The following is a 23,610-nucleotide window of genomic DNA, read 5'->3' on the forward strand; positions in this document are numbered from 1 at the left end:
TTTACTGTAACATTGAAAAGTTTGTAGTGAAACACACTTGCATTTCGCCATGGCAGCCTACTAAAAATACAGTGTCCATTCAAGTTTATGTGACCATCTGTCAAAAGCCTGAGTAAACAATTTCTGCAGTGCGGAACTCTGCGAGAAGTGTAGCAAGAGAGTCAATTATCTCTGGAAGGTACGGACACGAATGTGGGGCCATCCCGTCGTCAACTGCGTTAGGTGTCGCTGTTGAGGATCCATACCGCGAGCAGTCCATCCGAGGTGGTCCCACAGATTCCCGATTGGGTTTAAATTCGGGGAATCTGATGGCCAGGGGAATACGGTAAACTCATTCTGGTGCTCTTCCAACCACGCACGTACAATGCGCGCTGTGTGCCACGGTGCATTATCCTGTTGGTAGATGCCACTGTGCCGAGGAAAGCAAATTGCATGTACGGGTGGTCATGGTCGCCAAGGATAGATGTGTACTCCAGATTTGTCCATTGTGCCTTCCAGGATAAAGAGACCGGCCAGGGAATATCACCAAAACACTCCCCAGACCATGACGCACCCTTATCTGTTCTGGATACTTCCGACGACTGTTGCAGAGTGTTTGCTTTCAGTCGTTTCACGCTTTACAGGCCAAAGGCCATTTTTGATCTGAAAAGACCACCTGTCGCCACTCAATAGATGTCCAGTTCCGGTACTGGCGTGCAAATTCCAGGCGTCGTTGTCGATGAAAAGAAGTCACCATGGATGCTTGAACTAAGCACCCGTTGCAGAAGCTCGTACACGGCGTTGGTTCGCTGAACAGTCGTTGGGAAACACCTTTGTTCATCTGGGCGGTCAGTAGCACAACAGTTACACATACATTCACCCGTACACATTTCCGCAGGCAATGTTCACCTCCGTCATCTATATTATGTGATCAAAAGTATCCGAACACCTGGCTGAAAATGGATTACAAGTTCCCCCCCCCCCCCCCCCCCCCCCCGGTAATGCTGGAATTCAGTATGGTGTTGGCCCACTCTTAACATTGATGACAGCTCCCATTCTCGAAGGCATACTTTCAATCAGATGCTGGAAGGTTTCGTGGGGAATGGCAACCCATTCTACAAGGAGTGCTGCACTAAGGAGAGGTATCGATGTCGGTCGGTGAGGCCTGGCACGAAGTCGGCGTTCAAAGGTGTTCTCTAGGATTCATGTCAGGACTGTCTGCAGGCCAGTCCATTACAGGGATGTTGTTTCGTGTAACCACTCTGCCACAGGCCGTGTTGAAAGATGCAATAGCCATTCCCGAATTGCTCTTCAATAGTGGCAAGCAAGAAGGTGCTTAAAACATCAATGTAGGCCTGTACTGTGATAGTGCCACGCAAAACAACAAGGGGTGCAAGCCCCCTCCATGGAAAACACGACCTCACCATACCACTTACCGCCTCCGAATTTTACTGTTGGCACTACACACGATGGCAGATGACGTTCACCGAGCATTCGCCATACCCAGAGCCTGCCATCGGATCGTCACATTGTGTACCGTGATTCGTCACTCCACACAACGTTTTTCCACTGTTCAATCGTCCAATGTTTATGCTCCTTACACCAAGCGAGGTGTCGTTTGGTATTTACCGGCGTGATGTGTGGCTTATGAGCAGCCGCTCGACCATGAAATCCAGGTTTTCTCACCTCCTCCCTAACTGTCATAGTACTTGAAGTGCATGCTGATTCAGCTTGGAATTCCTATGTTATGGTCTGGATAGATGTCTGCCTATTACACATTACTACTCTTTTCAGCTGTCGGCGGTCTCTGTCAGTCAACAGATGGGGTGTGCCTGTACGCTTTTGTGCTATACGTGTCCCATCACGTTTCCACTTCACTATTACATCAGAAACAGTGGAGCTAGGGATGTTTAGGACTGTGGAAATACCGCGTACAGACATATGACACCAGTGACACCCAGTTACCTGACAACGTTCGAGGTCCGTGAGTTCTGCTCTCTCACGATGTCTAGTGACTACTGAGGTCGCTGATATGGAGTACACGGCAGTAGGTGGCAGCACAATGCACCTAATATGAAAATCGTATGTTTTGGGGGTGTCCGGATACTTTTCGAAAATTTGGAAATTTGTGGTAAGGTCTTAGGGGACCAAACTGCTAAGGTCATCGGTCCCTAGGCTCACAAACTGCTTAATCTAACTTAAGCTTACACTAAGGACAACACACACACCCATGCCCATGGGAGGACTCGAACCTCCGACGGGCGGAACCACGCGAACCGAGGCAAGGCGCCTCAGACCGCACGGCTACCCCACGCGGCTGTACTTTTGATCTACACCTACATATATACTCCACTACCCACCAAGCGGTGTGTGGCGGAGGGTACAATTCGCGGCCGGTCGCTGTGGCAGAGCGGTTCTAGGCGCTTCAGTGCGGAACCGCGCTGCTACTACGGTCGCAGGCCCGAATCCTGCCTCGGGCATGAATGTGTGTGATGTCCATAGGTTAGTTAGGTTTAAGTAGTTCTAAGTCTAGGGGACTGATGACCTCAGATGTTGTCCCATAGTGCTTAGAGCCATTTGAACCATTTGGTGCAATTCGCGCCGAAGTCATATTTCCCCTCCTCTGTTCCACTCGCGGAACGCGCGTGGGAAAACGACTGTCTGAACGCCTCAGTACGACCTCTAGTTTCCCTTATCTTTGAATGGTGATCATTGCGCGATTTGAAAGTTGGTGGTAATAATATATGCTCTACATCCTCGGCGAAGTTCGGATTTCGAAATTTAGTGAGCAGCCCCTTCCGTTTAGCGCGTCGCCTATCTGCAAATGTGTCCCACTTCAAACTCACAATGAGATTTGTAACGCTCTCGCGATGGCTAAATGTACCAGTCACGATTACATAGTGTATGACCCGTCGTACACCACAGCTGCTCCGCGCTAATTTTTGGTAGCGCCATTTTGCGTTGCACTGTATACTTAAACGACGGCGAAGCGTGAATAATTTACAAATTTCGCCGTTTCGGAAATGCTTCCGCTCTTGACCTGAAAGCCATTGATTATTTTCTTTTGAACGTCAGGTAAATCGCTCCATTTACGCATTTCGGCAATGACTGCATCGTTTCCCGCGGTCTCCGACCCCGCCCCCTTTCCCCGACGGGCTTTATGCACCCTACACTGCTAGTGCTGCCAACTCCCATCTGTGAGCGGTTATTGCACGTTGAGGTCCTACATAGGCGGTAGTCACATTAATGTGATTGGACAGCGTATATTCCCCCCAGATATGCTCCAAGTACAGCTTCCACATACAGCAGAACAGTGTACAAACCCGATCAGTTCATTAAATTACGCTTACGTTTTCTCTTGAATGCAAGATGACATACAGCCTCACTATCACAGCTCTGTCCGTTAAAGAGACAATTCATCTGAGTTCAACAAAGCAGACGTGCGCTAATACACCTGAAGATCACTGCATAACTATTGAAACGCGTAGTGGAGTTAAAATGAAAATAAAAGTGCCTGAAGCAATCTACTAATATAATCAGGTACAACCCTTACTGAGCAGTTCATTATGGACGATATATTTGTTGTGCATAAACTTGCTAAACTGAGCAAACAACATCAAACTACCCTCACACTGTTTCAGCAGTCAAATATGTAAAAATGCCATATCTTGGAATAGTATCTGACAAATTAGCAAGACTATTCAAAAACACAGAAGTAAAAATCAGCTTCAGCACCAACAACAACTTAAGTAGGAAGCTTATTCACAATATAAAACCACCAGATACAAGTCTTGAGGCATCTGGCATTTACAAAATTACCTGCAGCCAATGTAATAAATATTATATCGGCCAAACAGGCAGAAATTTCAGAACCAGATTCAAAGAACATTTGGACTGAAACTTCCTGGCAGATTAAAACTGTGCCGGGTGGAGACTCGAACTCGGGACCTTTGCCTTTCGCGGGCAAGTGCTCTACCAACTGAGCTACCCAAGCACGACTCACGCCCCGTCCTCACAGCGTTACTTCTGCCAGTACCTCGTCTCCTACCTTCCAAACACTTAGACTGTTACAGGCTTGATAAATGTAACAAATCAGCAGTAGCAACTCTCATTAAAGACACAGGCCACCCTTTGAAAATCGAAGACAATCTCGAAATTTTACACAAAATAGGAAAAAGTAGCAGAATGGATATCATGGAAATTTTCATACATAATACAAAGCATGGAGATAACATTCTTAATGAAATAACCGATTTCAAAACTCAGAATTCTTCAACAGTCTTAAGCTAGTTCTAACTCAATAGATTGAAGATGTGTCAATGTAAATAGTTGACTACAAATCTGTCAGTACCAAGAATATCGATACAAAACCTCGATAATCCATACAGACTCACATGCTACAGTCCGCTATCTCGTGTTGTGTGCGAAAAGTTTACATATATGTCCAAGCAATTTGTACTGTGAGTTACGTTGGCAATCAGTGATAAAATACAATGTGCAGTAGTGTAATGCTAATCAACAGCTCTGCCATTACACCAGTGATGCAAGTGAAGCAGCAAGATGATGAAATCGTAAGTGATCAACTGTCATATAAAAGCCTTGCACACTATTTTCGTAACATATAACTGATGCAAATCTATCTACGTCCTATACAGGTTGTGATATCATACACAGTCAACCAAAAGGAAGAACACCAGCACTGATTTCGATTTCTAGCCATCCACGGCCCCCCTCTCCCCCCCCCCCCTCCCAAATGCCACACCAACCGCTGCAGTAACAAACAATGGGCAAAGAGCTCTAGATTCTTATAGTTTAAGATTGTTTATTTTTAAGTAACATTTCCCTGTATGTATGTATGTATAAACGTCTGAAGATGAACAGAGTAGGTTAGAAACGCGTTGTATTATGTTAGATTGAACATAAAATTAAAAAGTGACTGGTAGCAGAAATTAGAAATAAATTGCTAGACTAGACTTCTATTCCTTGTGTTACCTTGCTGTCCAAATGTGTATCGTGTAACCTGGAAGCGACTGAGCAGATTCGGAGTCGCCTGAGCGAGTGCTTTGTCCTCGTGTTGCAGGCGCCGTGCCAGGTGGAGCTGGAGAACTGGGTGAACAGCATCCACTCCGCGTGCGCAGCCGCCTTCGCCCGGCACCGCGGCAAGACGGGCACGCTGCACCTGCTGCAGGAAGAGATCTTCCGCCTTGAGAAGGCCATCGAGTCGGTAAGCTTCTCCACACTGTACTGCTGTCCGACAGCTCACTACTCCGCCAGTGTAGGCTTTCACGGCCAATGTTTACTACATTTATAACTCCTCGGCTGAGAGGCTGTAGTTGAACTATTAAACTGCTAGCTGGCGTTTCGTCTCTCACTGCGGGAGACATCTTCGAGGACAACGACGCATACTCATTGCCGCTTTAACTGCGAAGACATCTCCCGCAGCCAATAGCTTGATACAGGGTGATTCATGATTCCTACCGCAGGCTTCTAGTGGTTATGGAGGGGACTTAGTAGATGAAGTTTTGACAAGGAACCCATGTCCGCAAGTGTATCGTTTGGGAGTGAAATAAGTTTGAAGACTGAATCACTTTCAGAAGTTAAGAAGAGGACCCCGCCGTCAGTCCCTGCTGTAATTATGACATCACGCACTATTTTCGTTCGATTACAACAGCTGCGAAAAATTGGTAGGTCCAAAACTGGAAGGGTTGACTGCGGTGCTCCACAGACGCGCTGCACTCTCGTCTGAAGAGGACATCCTTCGTCCCTTAGAAGAAAACCCGAGGACAAGAATTCAAAACATTGCCCATGTCATCCGCTCCCACGCCCCACAGATCGGAGCTCATTGTCTCCGCTGTGTGCCTATCACGAAGCGGGAGATTTGAAAGTGGTCTGATCTCCAGATTTCCAGACATGTGTTCCTTATCAATACTTCATCTCCTAAGTCGCCTCTACAATCCCTAGAAGCATGTAATACAAAAATCATCATGTATATCGGCCACTGCCTCTCATCCCGGAAGTTTTAGCTAAAGCTAATTACTGACCCAACAGACTGCGCTTAACTTAGCACTCTAGGAGCACCCATTGCTTTTACGAATTAAATCTGGTATTTAAAAGACTATTCCTTCAGCAAAACACGGTGTATTCTTCATTCTTATTATCTACCCATATGTGTTTCGACACCTATGTGTCACCCTCTCATTTTATTCCTATAGATATATTACACATTTTTAGGTTGGTTTTCTATTTTAGGCCTAATAGTATCTGTAGTATCTGCATCTATATGACTGATCTGCTACTAACACGTGTTTGGGAGAGGGTCCATCGAAATTCACTGGCGGAAAAAACCAACACCCTCGAGGACAAGGTCATGTCTTTGACAAGTGTGGTGACAGAGCATCATTGTAGCACTATATGATAACAAATTCAGACCAAACGAAACACCAATGTCACCGTGATGGCTGTCCAAACAGTACACAGTGTACACCTCCCCCCACGCCCCCCCCCCCCCCCCCAGCCCCCTCTAGCAGTATCGCACAACGACGCGGAGGCGTATATTCACGCAGGCAAACGAACATAAAGGTGTCGAATAGCATCCTGCTACAGACTGTCCAAGCACATTGCGACTTTGGTTGCAAGGCGCCAGTGGTTCTTGCGGTCTCTGGAGAACGAGCAATTTCTGTTTTCGCTATGTCCCATAAGTTTTCCATCGACGGGAGATATAGTGATCTCAAAAAAAAAAAAAGCTCCTTCCTGTCGAAAAAATACCAATGGCACGGGGATAGCAACCCGTACAGTGCAGCGGGATGTGGTTACTTTATCCTGTGCAAGCACCGAATGTGACTGCAAATCACATCTGTACCACACGATGAAGCCTGGGTTGGGACTTGTGTAACGTGTACGAATGCACTATGGAACTGGCATGTCACCAGTTCTATGCGATACACATGTACGCCAATCACTCGCGTACAAACAGAATCTGCTCTCATCACTGAAGACAACAGAACGCTATTTCATTCTCCAGTCAACTCTTTCACGACACATGCTTGGCATTGTCGCGGTCTCAGTGGAAGCGTGGCCACAGACACACGTGGTCTTCATAATGCTGCAAACAGACGGTTCCCTATGTTCCCTGGTAAGGTGCAACATATGCCCGGAATTTGCCGCTGAATGGTGTTCGGCCGAGCACCACTTCTCGCACAAGGCGTCGATTTTGACGTACACTATGTGATCAAAAGTATCCGGACAACTAGTTGAAAATGACTTACAAGTTAGTGGCACCCTCTATCGGTAATCCTAGAATTCAATGTGGTATTGATCCACCCTTAGCGTTGATGACAGCTTCCACTCTCGCAAGCATACATTCAAACAGGTGTTGGAAGGTTTCATGGGGAGTGGAAGCCCATTCTTCACGGAGTACTGCACTGAAGAGAGGTATCTATGTCGGTCGGTGAGGCCTGGCACAAAGTAGGCGTTCCAAAACATCCCAAAGGTGTTGTCTAGGATCAGGTCAGCATTCTGTGCATACCAGTGTATTATAGGGATGTTATTATCATGTAACCACTCCGCCACAGGCCGTGCATTATGAACAGGTGCTCGATAGTGTTGAAAGATGCAATCTCCATCCCCGAATTGCTCTTCAAGAGTGGCATGCAAGAAGGTGCTTAAAACTTCAGAGTAGGCCTGTACTGTGACAGTGCCACGCAAAGCAACAAGTGGTGCAAGCCCCCTCCATGAAAAACACGACCACAACACCACCGCCACCGAATTTTACTGTTGGCACTACACACTCTGGCAGATGAAGTTCACCGGGCATTCCCCATACCCACAACCTGCCAACGGGTCGCCACATTCTGTACCGTGATTCGTCACTCCACACAACGTTTTTACACTGTTTAATCGTCCAATGTTTACGCTCCTTACACCAAGCGAGGTGCCATGTAGCACTTACCGGCGTAATGTGTGGCTTATGAGCAGCCGCTCTACCATGAAATCAAAGTGTTCTCACCTCCCACAAATAGTGGCTCTGAGCACTATGCGAGCAGTCGCCTAGAACTTAGAACTAATTAAACCTAACTAACCTAAGGACATCACACACATCCATGTCTGAGGCAGGATTCGAACCTGCGACCGTAGCAGCAGTGCGGTTCCAGACAGAAGCGCCTAGAACCGCTTGGCCACAGGGGCCGGCTCACCTCCCACCTAACTGTCATAGTACTTGCAGTCCATTCTGAATCAGTTTGAAATTCCTGTGTGATGTTCTGGATAGATGTCTGCCTACTACACATTAAGACCCTCTTCAGTTGTCTGCAGTCTCTGTCAGTTAACAGACGAGGTCGGCCTTTACGCTTTTTGTGCTGTACGTGTCCCTTCACGTTTCCACTTCACTATCACATCGGAAACAGTGAACCTAGGGATGATTAGGAGTGTGGAAATATCGCTTACAAACGTATGACACAAATGACACCCAATCACCTAACCACGTTCGAAGTCCGTAAGTTCCACGGAGAGCCGCATTCTGCTCTCTCACGATGTCTGATGACTGCTGAGGTCGCTGATATGGAATACCTGGCAGTAGGTGGCAGCACAATGTACCTAATATGAAAAGCGTATCTTTTGGGGGTGGCCGGATACTTTTGATCTCATAGTGTATGTCTCTTCTACGCGGACGTCCAGAATCTGGTCTACAGTTATGGCAATGTTCCAGAGATCACCGTTTAAAACCAACAACATACCTCTGAGACACTGTGCACAACGAGTGCAGCAGTACGTCGATACGTTCATCCAGCTTCCCACAGGAGCACAGTGCGACCCCGTTCAAATGGCTGAAGATGTTCAGTAGCAGTATGTACTCGTCGGTGGGGCAGGGTTGAACCCTAGAATGAATGTTACAAACAGTATCCACCTCTAAACTCAGCACAGTTACGGCCTGCAGAGTCAAGAGAGTGCATAGACAGGCCTCCTGAGCGCAATCTGATTACCGAAGACCGTAATAAGAGAATCACAAATACTACAAGCCGCCAGCATGCACATACGCCACTGAATACAGACCTTGAGAGTTCTGCAACTTTTTCCGGCAGCGAACCAGACTATTTCTCTACCGTTTCACACTCAAACATCATGTGAGACAGACGAACTTCAAAACCTTCCCGTGCGCGTTCCAATTTTTATTGCGATAAGCATTTCTCCCTATGTCTGTGAAAACCAACAAAATATTTTACACAAGAAAGCTGATGATAGAAATTTCGTGAAAAGATCTCGCTGCAGCGAAAATTCGTTGTTACAGTGATTAGGATCCCAACTCGATTATCATATTACTTAAAACTTCTTCCCTATTTTGGGAAAATATAAAGCGAACTGTACTCATTTGAACTTTTTCGATGTCTTCCGTAAGTTCTGTCAGGTAGCGCCCCACACCGCACAGCAGTAGTCTAGCGGGGGAGGACAAGCGTAGTGTAGGCAGTCTTTTTCGTAGGTTTGTTGCTCCTTCTTAGTGTTCTGTGAATAAAACGCTTTATTTTGTTTGCCTTCACCACCACATTTTCTGTATGTTGGTTCCAAATTAAGTTGTTCGTCGTTGTAATCCCTACGTATTTATTTGGATCGTCAAGCATTAAATTATGTTACTTATCGTGTATCGGTAATGTAACGGATTTTTTAGTACAAGAGTGGAGAATCACTCCTTTCGCTGTTTAGTATCGTTGCCACTTTTCGCATCATGATGTCTGAGTCCTTTATTAATTTGTTTTAATCTTCTGATGACTTTAATAGACGGTAAACTACGGCGTCGTCTCCAAACAGTTTGAGGTGGCTGCTTAAATTGTCTCCAAGATCTTTTCTGTAAATTAAGAAGAGCAGAGGATCCATAATAATTTCATGGGCAACGTCAAACGTCACTTCGGTTTCACTAGAGGACATTCCTTTGCCCGCATCTCGTGGTCGTGCGGTAGCGTTCTCGCTTCCCACGCCCGGGTTCCCGGGTTCGATTCCCGGCGGGGTCAGGGATTTTCTCTGCCTCGTGATGGCTGGGTGTTGTGTGCTGTCCTTAGGTTAGTTAGGTTTAATTAGTTCTAAGTTCTAGGCGACTGATGACCTCAGCAGTTGAGTCGCATAGTGCTCAGAGCCATTCCTTTGTTTACTATGAACTATGACATTTCTGAGAGGAAGTCACGAATCCAGTCACACAACTCATACGATATTCTACAGGCACACAATTTTATTAGAAGCTGCTTCTCAATATTTGCTGTGATTCCTCACGTGAAACTGCATTCATGTAATGATTGTGTTCCGCTGTTAGACATTGTATGAGACGATAACCTGTTACCGGCAAAATAATTGAAAAAAGATGTTTCTTTGATCATAAAAGGCATTTGCATACTGTTTTCGGAATGTAACTGTAGTGGATTTCTTTATTTAAGTCTTTTCAAAAAATGGTTCAAATGGCTCTGAGCACTATGGGACTTAACATCTATGGTCATCAGTCCCCTAGAACTTAGAACTACTTAAACATAACTAACCTAAGGACATCACACAACACCCAGCCATCACGAGGCAGAGAAAATCCCTGACCCCGCCGGGAATCGAACCCGGGAACCCGGGCGTGGGTTAAGTCTTTTGCTACATTGTGCTACCTTAAAACATTTCATGCGTGTCAGCCATATACATTCTTTTCCACATCTGTTCCCACTTCACTGATACCTAGTATCGCTAGTTCATTTGAAAATGCTTAATGAATGTGGTAATTTTCAAGAATGATTACCGCCGGCCGCGGTGGTCTCGCGGTTAAGGCGCTCAGTCCGGAACCGCGCCACTGCGAAATTTGGAAGTATCGGAACACTTTTGACACTGTGGTTCTCGTAATATTGAATTCCCTAACGATTTCCGAAAGCGTCTAGCTCCAACTACCACTCCGCGTTCAAAGTCTGTCAGTTGCCGTCGTGCGGCCATATTCAAATTGGAAACCTTTGCACATGAATCACCTGAGTACAAATGACATCTCAGCCAATGTATCTCCCTTTTATGCCTTGTGTACGCGATACTACCGACATATATATATATATGCATATCATTATGCCATGATTTTTGTCGCTTTAGTTTACAAGAGATAGTAAAGCATAAAGAGTAACCAGTAGTCTAACAGCGACTGAGCAGCGCAGCTGCATGGCTGTAGCAGTCGGCGCGAGCCAGGCCGGTGCTGTCGCTGCTGGAGTACAGTTATTCTTCGCGCTTTGCAGTCCGTGTTAATAAATACCGATTAAATTATTATCACACTAGAGTACGATACCATGACGATTTTATTACAGTAGAGTCGCCTTGGGCAGTTTTCTTGTTTCAGCTACAACTTTTAAAGTAATTTTATATCAATTGTACCCATGACTACACACCCACCTCATCAGATTCATCCCCTGGTGTAATCAGTGGTACCTGTCCATCAACGCTACAAAAACGAAGGCAATAGTGAAAGGAAAAATCGACCAAATTTTCTACCCTAAATCTGTAACTCAAAGATGTCCGCCTCCAGTAGCTGAGTGGTCAGAGCGACAGAATGTCAGTCCTAAGGACCCGGGTTCGATTCGCAACTGGGTCGGAGATTTCTTCCTCTCAGGGACTGGGTGTTGTCCTAATCATCATCATTTCATCGCAATCGACGCGCAAGTCGCCGATGTGGCGTCAAATCGAAAGACTTGCACCCGATGAACGGTCTACCCGACGGGAGGCCCTACTCACACGACATTTACATTTTACTTCAAAGTTCACAACTATCTAGTAACGCTAAATGAAATACTAAAGCCAGCCGGAGTGACCGAGCGGTTCTAGGCGCTGCAGTCTGGAACCGCGCGACCGCTACGGTTGCAGGTTCGAATCCTGCCTCCGGCATGGATGTGTGTGATGTCCTTAGGTTAGTTAGGTTTAAGTAGTTCTAAGTTCTAGGGGACTCATGACCACTGCAGTTAAGTCCCATAGTGCCGAGAGCCATTTTTTTGAAATACTTAAGTACCTCTGTCTGAAACTAAGCTGATTCCTCCTAATTTTCTCCATACCTACAAGACCCTCATTTGTCCCATACTTATGTATGCCATAGGTGCATGGACCTACGCCCCCACCCTAAATTTGATCACTCCCTCCGTACTCTCGAGCGCCATTTACTTAGCTTTGCCTTCCACGTCCGTCTAACTTCCCCTACCCGTGTTTTCTGCGAGTCAATCCAATTGCCACATCTCCTCCAATATAACACCTGCGCCTCTCCGACATCACCCTATAGTCACCCCCATCAATGAGAAGCATGCCCTGTGCAATTAACGCTGCCCACTTTCCCTCCATCTCCGTGCACTCTATATCCTTTTCCAACGGAATTTCGATCGCCCCCTCTCCCCAAAACGGGAAGTCATCTTTGTGATCCACCTTTCTTATAACCATAATAACCTACTCATTCCACAACAGATGAAGGCTCGAACCCACCCAATCCTTAACCAGTCAGCATCCCAGTCCTGTCCTAACACCTGCATCCCAACTATCAGCTGCTTCCCACAAAGGCAGTTGTCATCCTTTTCTGCTCAACATCCTCCACAATAACTACCATATCTCAGTCCCCCTCACAGTAAGTAGCAGTCCGCATCACATCATCTTTATTACGATTTAGGACATAGCGGAGCAATGGGACTTCACAAAGTAAGTTACACATTATTATGGTAAGTCATGTAACTTGTATTGCATGTTGCATTGCAGAGACGACTTCCCAGCATGGTCGTCAAGTTTCTGTAAACAACAATCAGAGCGTTCTTCTAATCGTTCAGTTCATGGGCCATATAAATCCGCTGCTTGGTCACGGAGCCATTCGAGAACTGGCGTGTGATCTTCCTCATCGTCGGAAAATCAGCAGTTGCTGCGAATCTGTTCCTCGACAGCCAGGACCGTTTCGTCTGTGATCGATGTCGACGACCTTCTTTCCAGATCAACATCAGCCATCTCTGTGCGACCTTTGTAAAACTGTTGGCACCATTTCACTACGGTTGGAGGCGGCATTGGACATGGTCTCTATATACCCAGAATTTCAGGTTGAATGTGTGTCAGATTTAGACGTTTTTCCCATAGTAATCGTACTGACCCACGTACTTCAACTTTGGAGCACGAGTTGTCACTCCATTTCGATTGCAACCTGTGATGCACCTGTTACCCATACCGCAGCAGGACTGTCTCTTCAGGAAACCCGGAACCTGCACTCTCTTCTGACAATGCGCCACTATTGTTGCGCGAACGTCTTGGCGTGGGACGACATGTATAACTTACTTTTGGAAATCCATACGTACATCATATCACCATCATCCTTTTCAAAAACATCATCATCCATACTTTAAGCTCACAGGTTTCTTTAAAATCTGAGCGTCAACAAGGATGATTCTGTCGCTCCCCCCCCCCCCCCTTCCCCCCGCCCCACTCACCCATTGAGATAGAATGTAAATAACATTTAAATAAAATAAAAAACATGATTATTGGTCCTAAGTTTTATTTTTACCAACCGAATGCTGGTGGCTGCACAGTTTGGTGACCTACACTCAGGAACGTCAACTTACGATTTGAAATGCCATAAAGGCCACAACTGACCAAAATAATTACAGTCCCAAAACGGACAACTATAGCTTCAGGAGTTTTGTACGTTTGTGTGAAAAAAGTCATTTCTCTTCTGTGACAATCTCTTCACCTCAGAGTGGCACTTAACACCCAACGCCCTCTGTTATTTGTTGTGCATGTGATTGGCAAAGTGTCAAAGCGTTGAATACAATGCATAGGCTACTTACAGTGTGTGTCAGGCGGAATGGGCAATATTCAGTGATATGACAGGAACGATCATTCGAAGCGAAAATATCCAGTAAACATGGGCTCTAAAATGCATACATTAAGAACTATGAGCACTTCTTCGTCTTCGATATTGTGAAACAAATCTCTTCTACCGCAAACTCGTTCTTCCCACACTTTGAGAAGTAGCAGTATGAAGCAAAATAAGGAAAAAATGTCCAGTAAACATGAGCTCTATGGAACTATAAGCACTTGTCAATCCTCGCTGCTGTGAAACGCATATCTTCCACTGAACATGTTCTCGTAGTTCTTAAGGGAATCATTTTAGTGTCCTTGTTTAGTACCCCTCTTCGGTTCGTATGATCGTTCCTATCATATCCCTGAATACTGACCGTTCCTCCCGGGATGACTAGCATTTTTGGCTAAATGTTTAATTTAAATTTCATTTAATATTTTTCCTAGGGAAGGTATAAAATGCCTAGAACCGGCCGGTGTGGCCGAGCGGTTCTAGGCGCTTCAGTCTGGAACCGCGCGACCGCTACGGTCGCAGGTTCGAATCCTGCCTCAGGCATGGACGTGTGTGATGTCCTTAGGTTAGTTAGGTTTAAGTAGTTCTAAGTTCTAGGGAACTGATGACCTCAGATGTTAAGTCACATAGTGCTCAGAGCCATTTTTTTTAATGCCTAGATATCTTATAAACTGCGAAATCAACACAGGCAAAGTATAAAATTACAGTAGAATAAGAATAACATGCTCAAACTAGACATTTATATATTTAATGGCAGTTACATTAAAACATTAAAATTATCGCATTTGTTTATGTCTAAAAACTAGCTTATTCTGAAGTAGATGTGTTTTAATAGTTTTTAAAAATTACTGATATGTAATGAACAATCGAAGAAATAGTTTCTTAATAATTATTGCGGATTTGTAACGAAAAGTAACCGAATCCTTTAGGAAAACGCTGTTTTTTGAAAACTTACTCCAACTTTCTGTAACACCTTTGCAATACCGACAATTACAACATTTTCACAATCGTCATATGCAACCTCCATTTTAGCTAAAGCGATACTGACGCAACTAAACTCCTGCACATACTGGAATGAAACAGGTACAATAATAATGTCTGTGGATCTCATCACATTTGCCTTAAACGTAACAGGCACTCTATTAAATGCCTAGGCAAAGTATTAAATAAGACGCATTTCATACCCTGCGTAATGATTTTTGCTATGCTACAGACTGTCTAGGCATTCCATAAAATGCCGGATTTCACAGTTTGCCGCAACATGTACAACCCATTCTCTGTGTTTCCCTGTGGCAACCTCTAATACCACGGAAGTTATTCGCTGTTGTCTTAGCTCATGTCCTGTCACCCTCTCCCTTCTTCTGTACACGAAGAGAGCACGGTAAGCACCACAGTCCGGTTTCCCAGAAACTTCTCTCAGTGTAAGAGGGGTCAAAATAAGCGAACACGAGTCTCGGCATATCCATAGATATTCGAGAAAACAACAAAGTTTGCAAGGTACTTGATGTGCCTTTCAGCGATTAAGTAATTCAACCGAAGTGGTTGCACTGTGGCTAGCGTCGCAGCTTCACAGTTTTGCGCTCCATGTTCGAAACTTGATTATTAATTTTATCTTTGTTCTTCATTTATATACCAATGTCTGTAGATGGTTACTATACGAATGTTTTCTTCTTTATATTCAAATAACGTTGTCTTCATTCATCTTCTAATTGTGTATCCGGTGAATGAATAAAAAAGAAAAACTATAAAAGAATGGAAAAATTATTTGAAATAGTCTTCAATGAAATCTGTGCACTTTATCTCGATTCATATTCAATTTCAAGAGCCAGTTTTCGCGAAAATGATCAGTTATGCGTGGTTTGTAACGAAATTACTACCAACACGAAATTTTCAGCATGTCAGTGACGTTTCTTTTCCGAACGAGATTCGTACGAAGAAATGTCGCTGTGGCAAAGCTGCCTTCGAGCAATACTCGAGGTATTCGGAATTTCTATGTTTCGAACGTTTCTACGGTCGGTATCATGCAAGGAAATTTTCCTTTAGAATATACGTAAGAATAAAGCATTAGAATGAAGAATTGATGTAAAAATGAAATATAAAAATATGAGAAGGAAAAAATATTGTAACTCCTGGAAATTCCAGTAAATATATACACAGATACCATAGCATACACAGATATATTGTATAATAATGGTATGACAGTGCCCGCATCTCGTGGTCGTGCGGTAGCGTTCTCGCTTCCCACGCCCGGGTTCCCGGGTTCGATCCCCGGCGGGGTCAGGGATTTTCTCTGCCTCGTGATGGCTGGGTGTTGTGTGCTGTCCTTAGGTTAGTTAGGTTTAAGCAGTCCTAAGTTCTAGGGGACTGATGACCATAGATGTTAAGTCCCATAGTGCTCAGAGCTATTTGAACCATTTTTGTATGACAGTTTTGCAATTAATATAACGCTCTTGTATCAGCTAACTTCATAACAAACATTCATGTAGTAACCTTTTACCGACATAGATCGATAAATGAAAAAAAAATAAAATGAATTAAAACACATAGAACAATAATTAGGTTTCGCACACGTGACGCAAAAGTGACTGCCGCGACGCTGACAACCGTGCCGTTAGTTAAGGTCAGCTTATTGTGCTCTAAAAGGCATCTAAATACCTCGAAAACTTTGGCGATCGTTTTCTCAGGAACTGGATAATCCCAGACACGTATTCGCTTATTTTGGCTTCTCTTCCACTGAGCGAAGTTTCTACAAAACCGGGTTGTGCCACTCGCCGTGCTGTCCTCGTTAATCTTTTCCATGTATTCCTTGCCGATTTGCTGAGACGCTCCTCATTTCTTATTTTATTAGCCCAGTTTCCAGTATTCTCCTTCTGTGACATCACATCTCAAACTCGTTGACGCTCTTCTTTTCCCGTTGAGGTACTAACCCGAAACTATAGGGGGCTGCTTACGTCGCGATGGCGACGGAGCGTAACACACATCGTGAATGCTACTGGCGACTCACGTAGCCAGCTTGGCACTATGCAGAGTACTGTGTCGTATTGTCGATCGTGCCTCTGTTAGGCACCTTCGCAGCAGAACGACGGCAGCAGTCCGCTTTATCTGGGGCCGCACCTGCGACGTGCCGCCTTATGAACGCCATACCTCACCTGGGACTAGCAGATTGTAACACTGCGCCAGGCCGCCTCGTCATTTATCTCCCGACATTATTTACGGGCTTAATCCGAGCGCATTAAACTGGCGCGTCTGCGCACTCGTTCCCCCCGGACAGCGGCGAAGCCATTATTTAAAAGCTCGCAAGAAGTGTCCAAGTTTGCCACCGCTGCCGCAAGACAAACGCCTGTTCCGACTTCGACATCTCCCGACCCGCCGAATTCGGGCAGCCGTGTTTCTTTCTCGGCGGTCGTTTCGGCTTCACATACTTGTCTGCTGACCCAGCGCGATTCTTCTCCTCAGAATTACCATGTTTGTGATCCAAGATACGTGAGATATTGAACGCCATTAGTAACTGATAGGAACTCAGTGTCCGCTGCCCTCTTTCTCTCACTCTTATCGACCGCACGTAACTAGCTCAGCAGCGTTTCTTTTTTTCCTTTTCTTTTTTTTCTTTTAGCTTATAATCCTTTCGATTGTTTTTCCTCCCTCCTGCGAGTCCTGGATGTGACAGCTACTTCCAACATAATCTACAGGATGTCTGACTATAGGTACAAACGGATAGGACGAGTGGATGACAATGGAGCAAGCAAATGAGCCTAACAATCATAGGTCCGGAAACCAATGATTTCCCCAACGCGTCGTATTACAACTGAGTACACAAACACTTTATAACAGGATAACTGAGGATCCAAACTGTGGACATGCACTCGAGGGCACTTACAATACAAGAAGTGTTCCTCACGTCCACCATTCATGTGAACGCAGGCTTCAGCACGTCTCCTCATCGATATGATGTAATCAAGCCTGATACACATTCTGAAACCTTCGATACCCCGTGGGTATCGGCAATTTCATTTATAAATAGAAAAGTTCCTATAAAACTATATTCTCAAAAATTCATTGTTTAGTGCTCACTTACGACAAAATCTGAAGCCGCAATACGAAAACCTGTAAAGTTTTTTTTCCACTACGTTTTGCTAAATTGTGTATTAATTAATCGAAAGAATATCTTTGACAACGTCGTAAATCACTCAAAGCTCTTTGCCTCAAATATAGTCATTGACTACTTCTTGTTGGCACTTGGCGGAGAGTTGTGTAATGGAATCAAATCATGTTTTGTGATACTGTAGAAGGGACACATGTGTAGGAGCTCATGGGTGCGATTGGATGTTAAATGTTGTCAATCTGATACTTAAAGAGTTGAAAATATAATAGTTAAAAGCGTAGGCCTTTTATTTCATTTCGTTGTTAGTGGATCATTCCAACATTAACAACCCTGGAATCAGTGTGATATTCTTCTCATAATCAAGACTTGTAGCCACTGCCGTACCTTTAACAAGTAGACAACAAGACCAACATCAAGAAAATGAGCCAAGTAAAAAGTTATAATGTAGTAAATTGAACATGCCTTCCAGTGACATTCTCTTCAGATTAATGACAAAAATCCATTTAAGAGCAAAATAATTGTACAGAGGCTCTCAAAAAGGCATGTTACACCATACACATTTTAAAAATTATAAGTATATTCCAAATGCAATTACTATCACCCACACCAAATTTTTTGAATATCCCCAAGCCAGAGATCAAAAGCCGGCCGCGGTGGCCGTGCGGTTCTAGGCGCTCCAGTCCGGAGCCGCGCTGCTGCTACGGTCGCAGATTCGAATCCTGTCTCGGGCATGGGTGTGTGTGATGTCCTTAGGTTAGTTAGGCTTAAGTAGTTATAAGTTCTAGGGGACTGATGACCACAGCAGTTGAGTCCAATAGTGCTCAGAGCCATTTGAACCATTTGAACCAGAGATCAAAAGCCGGAGGACACTGAAGGCCACGACCGATAAACTTGTCCAAATTCTGTTTACCAGTATTTCAGTATGATGATAAAATCAAACGAGGACAGCCTTTCATTTTCTGATTTACATCTCACTTGCGGTGTTTCGAAATAAACGTAGCCTTAGACATGAACAGTGTTGTTGTTTTGACACAACTGCACTTGGCATACGTCGTATCTGGGAAACCATTGGTTTCCGGATCTGTGTTTACTAGGATTATTTACTTGTTTCCTTGACCTCTTTTCGCCCCTTCAGTTTCCAAAAGATAGGGAAACACACTGATCATGCCCTTGCTAAGTTTCCGCATTACGACACCACTGTCCCATCTCCACCCAATACGTTATATTTACCCTCCACTGCTAGTGTTGCCACCTATTGTCTGCGAGTAGCTACTGCACGTTGATGTCGAAACTCGGCGATGGTCAGATTAATGTGACTGTACCGTGTAGATTACCCAGGTCTCCCTTAGATCTAGCCAGAGGTCTATGGGTTGTGAACCTTGCCCCTTTCTCTTCAGCTTACCGGTTACACGAATTAAAATCGACCATATAAATGTAGTAACAAGTACAGATCTTCATTAGACGGTCGTGTATAAAATTTGTAGCAGATCGACTAAGACCTTTAGGAGTCTTTCGGTAACAACGTTTCCCTTTTAAATATTACGTATCTATTTATGTCTTATATATATATATAACTGTCAAACAGTCTTTTTTGCTATAAAAATATGTGATAGCAGAACTGTCAAATTGAACGCCATTTTTCTTCCTTTTTCATACCAAAATACTATTGCCATCCGCAGTTTCGATCACAACAAGAAAATCAACCATATCGGTGGAGCCGTCCTCAAGCGATGATCTTTCACAACCGATTTTAATTTCCGACTTTTCCAGTGGATTTTTCGAAAGTTTTCATTTATGCAAACCTTGTCCTGGCAATTACGAGTGCAATAAAGACAAAAATCATCCAAAGCTGTCGAACCGTTCTTAATTGACGATATTTCATACATGTGGCAATTGATGTTAATTTCCGACTTTTCCATTGAATTTGGAAAAAAAAATTTCATCAAACCTTGTCCTGACAGTAACGAACACAACAAAAAAAAGTCAACTTAGTCGATATTCTCAGGGGATGATCTTCGATACATACCGCAACTGATTTTTTTTTACATAGACAAACTGCAACAGGAGTACGTAATTTTCGTTTGCTCCATTTTTATTCATAGCCACCCTACTCTTCAATGTATTTGGTCTACCGTCGCAAAAGCTTTCCGATGCCCTCTGAAAAAAAGGTTTTTGGTTGCGCAGCAAAATACATATGCACTGCTTCCTTCATCTGTTGATGCTATCTTGAAGTGGACCTATCAAGTGATTATTCGTTTCAGAAGCTTTAAAACTTCGTTAGCATGACGGTGCAATAGGCGGTGACAGATCTTCAGACGGTTATGCTTGTGCTCGTCATCGAGTTATTTTGGCATCCGTCTCGCACAGACTTTGTGAAATTTGAGATTGTTACTCATGACTTCGCAGGACCATGATTAACCTTTATATGTTTTGCCACGTCATCAGCAGTCACTCGACGGTTGTTCGGACTCAAGGCACTGACTTTTTTAGTATTGGCACCAGTTGTGGCTGTAGCTGGATGCCTCGCTCTTTCCCCATCCTTCACACTCGTTCCATCATTTCTGATTTGTTAAATTCCCCGGTAAACACTTCGTTGTGACAAAACATTGTCACTCATGGTACACCTTTATGCCCAGAAACTGGATCACCGAACGTTTTCCTTCTATGGTACAAACAGAGTGGGGCTGCCGTATTTACGTGGCAACAGCGCAAAGTGAATTGATTTGATGCCATCTAACGGGTGGTGGGCACACAAAGCCGTAGAGCCAACCTAAAGAAAATCAAAATTGCTGACACTTATTGACTTACCCTCCTAAATAAACCTAGACAGAGAATCGAACTCTCGAAATGGAGTACCGCGCAGCAAAACTGTAGCCGCTGCTCTAACTAGGCAAAACACGTAGACCTGCGCTCCACTAAAATTACGTTTCGATAGTCTGCCTGCTTAGCCGAGTGGTTGCCGGCAAGGTAGCTCAGCGTGTTCGGTCAGGGGGTTAGCTACCCTCTGTAACAAAAAAACTGAAAGAATGGATCAACGAAGAATCTAAATGGGTGTCATCGGACGTCCGCCCCGAACAAATTCAACGAATAATATAGAACAAAATGAGATCAACAAAAATAAAAGAACGAGGTAATGTGCTTGACTCCAATGCAGCAGGCCCGGCTCAGATTCCCGCCCACGCTGGAGATTTTCTCCGCTCGTCGACTGCGTGTTGTTATCATCACCTCATCGTCATCGACGCGGAGTGGCGTCACATGCAGTAGGACTTTCAACGCGGGGGCCGAACTTCCGCGGACGGGGCCTCCCGGCCAACAATGCCGTACGATCATTTCATTTCATTTACGGTTCGATGGCTTTAGCACAGTATATAAATGACGTAGCAAATGGTAAGATTACCAGTAGGAAAAGAAATATAAATTAATGTGCGAAATAAAAACTGGGACAAAACCAGTGTTTGCTATTTGTTTCTTAGTTTTGCACATAATTAGACCCGCAAACTGTTCAGTGTTTGTTGTGTATTTTATGTCGTTACGAAATATAAATTGCATTTTATGAGTAACAAAAGTTAGTTGATGACATTACTTCTGCACTGTTATGTAACTAAAGCAATTACCTTTGATGCAAGTACTGCACAAACATAAAAAATCCGATAGAAGTGTTGCTGTTGTTTTGTATTGATCATGATCAAAGGCAAGTGTTATCTAGTATTATAAATGCGAAAGTTGTTTATAAGTGATATAAACATGTTTTGTAAAAGCTCTACAAAGTATTGAAGCAATGTTTCATAAGTTTTTTTCCTTGTGGTTTTCTTTAATTTAACCTTTTCTTTGAGGAAATTGCGTCTTCTAGCACTATGGTACCTTGTACATCTGTATAATTTTTATTTCATTTTTATTACAACATCCCTCTGTTTCACATTACAAATCAATAACTTTCAAATAAAGCCTGAATTAAATATTGACAATTTCAATTTTGCTACGAATACTGTTTATTTTTAACTAACAGACAGGAGGATAATTATGTAGAACAGAAATTTTCTGCAGGTTATGTGGCTCTTTAGATATTCTCACTTAGTTACTAAACTGTTCACCGCATCCGGTTTCAAGGGCAATCTAGAAAGACCCTGATCCCATATGCAAACAAAAGGTTCGAAATGGGGTAACGCCCGATACGTATGCAACACATCCAATGTAAAGCTGACGCAGTTATGATCTCAATGATCAAGGTACTAGGAAAATTACGTTGTCTACCAGGGACAGGAAAGGACTTGGAAGTGCAGCTGAACGGAATGGACAGTGTCTTGAAAGAAGGATATAAGATGAACATCAGCAAAAGCAAAACGAGGATAATGGAATGTAATCGAATTAAATCAGGTGATGCTGAGCGAATTAGATTAGGAAATGAGAGACTGAAAGTAGTAAATGAGTTTTGCTATTTGGGACCGCGCAACCGCTACGGCCGCAGGTTCGAATCGTGCCTCGGGCATGGATGTGTGTGATGTCCTTAGATTAGTTAGGTTTAGATAGTTATAAGTTCTAGGGGACTAATGACCTCAGAAGTTATGTCCCATAGTGCTCAGAGTCATTTTGCTAGTTGGGGAGAAAAATAACTGATGGTTGAAGTAGAGAGGATATAAAATGTAGACTGGCAATGGCAAGGAAATAGTATCTAAAGAAGAGAAATTTGTTAACATCGAGCATAGATTTAAGTGTCAGGAAGTCGTTTCTGAAGTTATTTGTATGGAGTTAGCCATGTATGGAAGTGAAACGTGGATGATAAATAGTTTGGACAAGAAGAGAATAGAAGCGTTCGAAATGTGGTGCTACAGAAGAATGCTGAAGATTAGATGGGTAGATCATATAACTAGTGAGGGGGTATTGAATAGAATTGGGGAGAAGAGAAATTTGTGGCACAACTTGACTAGAAGAAGAGATCCCTTGGTAGGACATATTCTTAGGCATCAAGGGATCGCCAATTTAGTATTGGAGGGCAGCGTGGAGGGTAAAAATCGTAGAGAGAGACCAGATGAATACACTAAACAGATTCAGAAGGATGTAGGTTGCAGTAGGTACTGGGAGATGAAGAAACTTGCACAGGATAGAGTAGCATGGAGAGCTGCATCAAACCAGTCTCTGGAGTGAAGACCAGAACAACAATAACGGTTACTTATAATAGTCAGGGGTAGCCTGCGGTAGTTTTAGAACTCCGCCCACACGTAAATGGTACTGAAGGAAACTATAGTGCTATATTTGATTACAGTGTTGCCAAATTGCATCTCTTTGACGTGCATTTTCTATCGAAATTACGCACGAAATTTGACTTTTCCTACTGTTAGCAAGCAAAGAATCGTACTGTGACGTCAGAGTGAGCGAACTTCAGTTCGCCTTTTGTATAGAAATTCGGGACATTCAAGCTCCGCATTGTTTGTCGGTGGAAGTGTGAACGGCTGCTTGGCCTAGTTTACCCGGAAAGATTTGGACGACATTGTCGTTGCCGCTATACGACTAGCACTTGTCGCTGCATATAAGGGGAGCGAATGGTATCCTGATCTCGAGACAAGTGCTGCAATAAATAATAAGGAACGCAAATGGGGGCTACGGCCTTGGCGACACTGCTGTTTACCTCCTGCGAAGATGTGCTCTCGAGCCATCGAGCTTTAGCGATGCCGCGGCGCGCGTTCGCTGCCCGCCGCCTGCTGGCCCGGGGAGC

At 44.1% G+C, this 23,610-nt stretch overlaps 1 protein-coding gene across 1 annotated transcript in view; it reads left to right on the forward strand.

Annotated features, from left to right (window-relative positions):
• Positions 1-23,610, forward strand: part of LOC126419799 (protein still life, isoforms C/SIF type 2) — a 924,442-nt gene that overhangs the window by 712,266 nt on the left and 188,566 nt on the right. The window contains exon 4 of the mRNA XM_050086986.1: positions 5,060-5,203. Coding sequence (XP_049942943.1) covers positions 5,060-5,203 — 144 coding nt within the window. The remainder of the gene's footprint in view (positions 1-5,059; positions 5,204-23,610) is intronic.

The sequence above is a fragment of the Schistocerca serialis genome, chromosome 9 (assembly GCF_023864345.2).
Source record: "Schistocerca serialis cubense isolate TAMUIC-IGC-003099 chromosome 9, iqSchSeri2.2, whole genome shotgun sequence".
NCBI lineage: Eukaryota > Metazoa > Arthropoda > Insecta > Orthoptera > Acrididae > Schistocerca > Schistocerca serialis.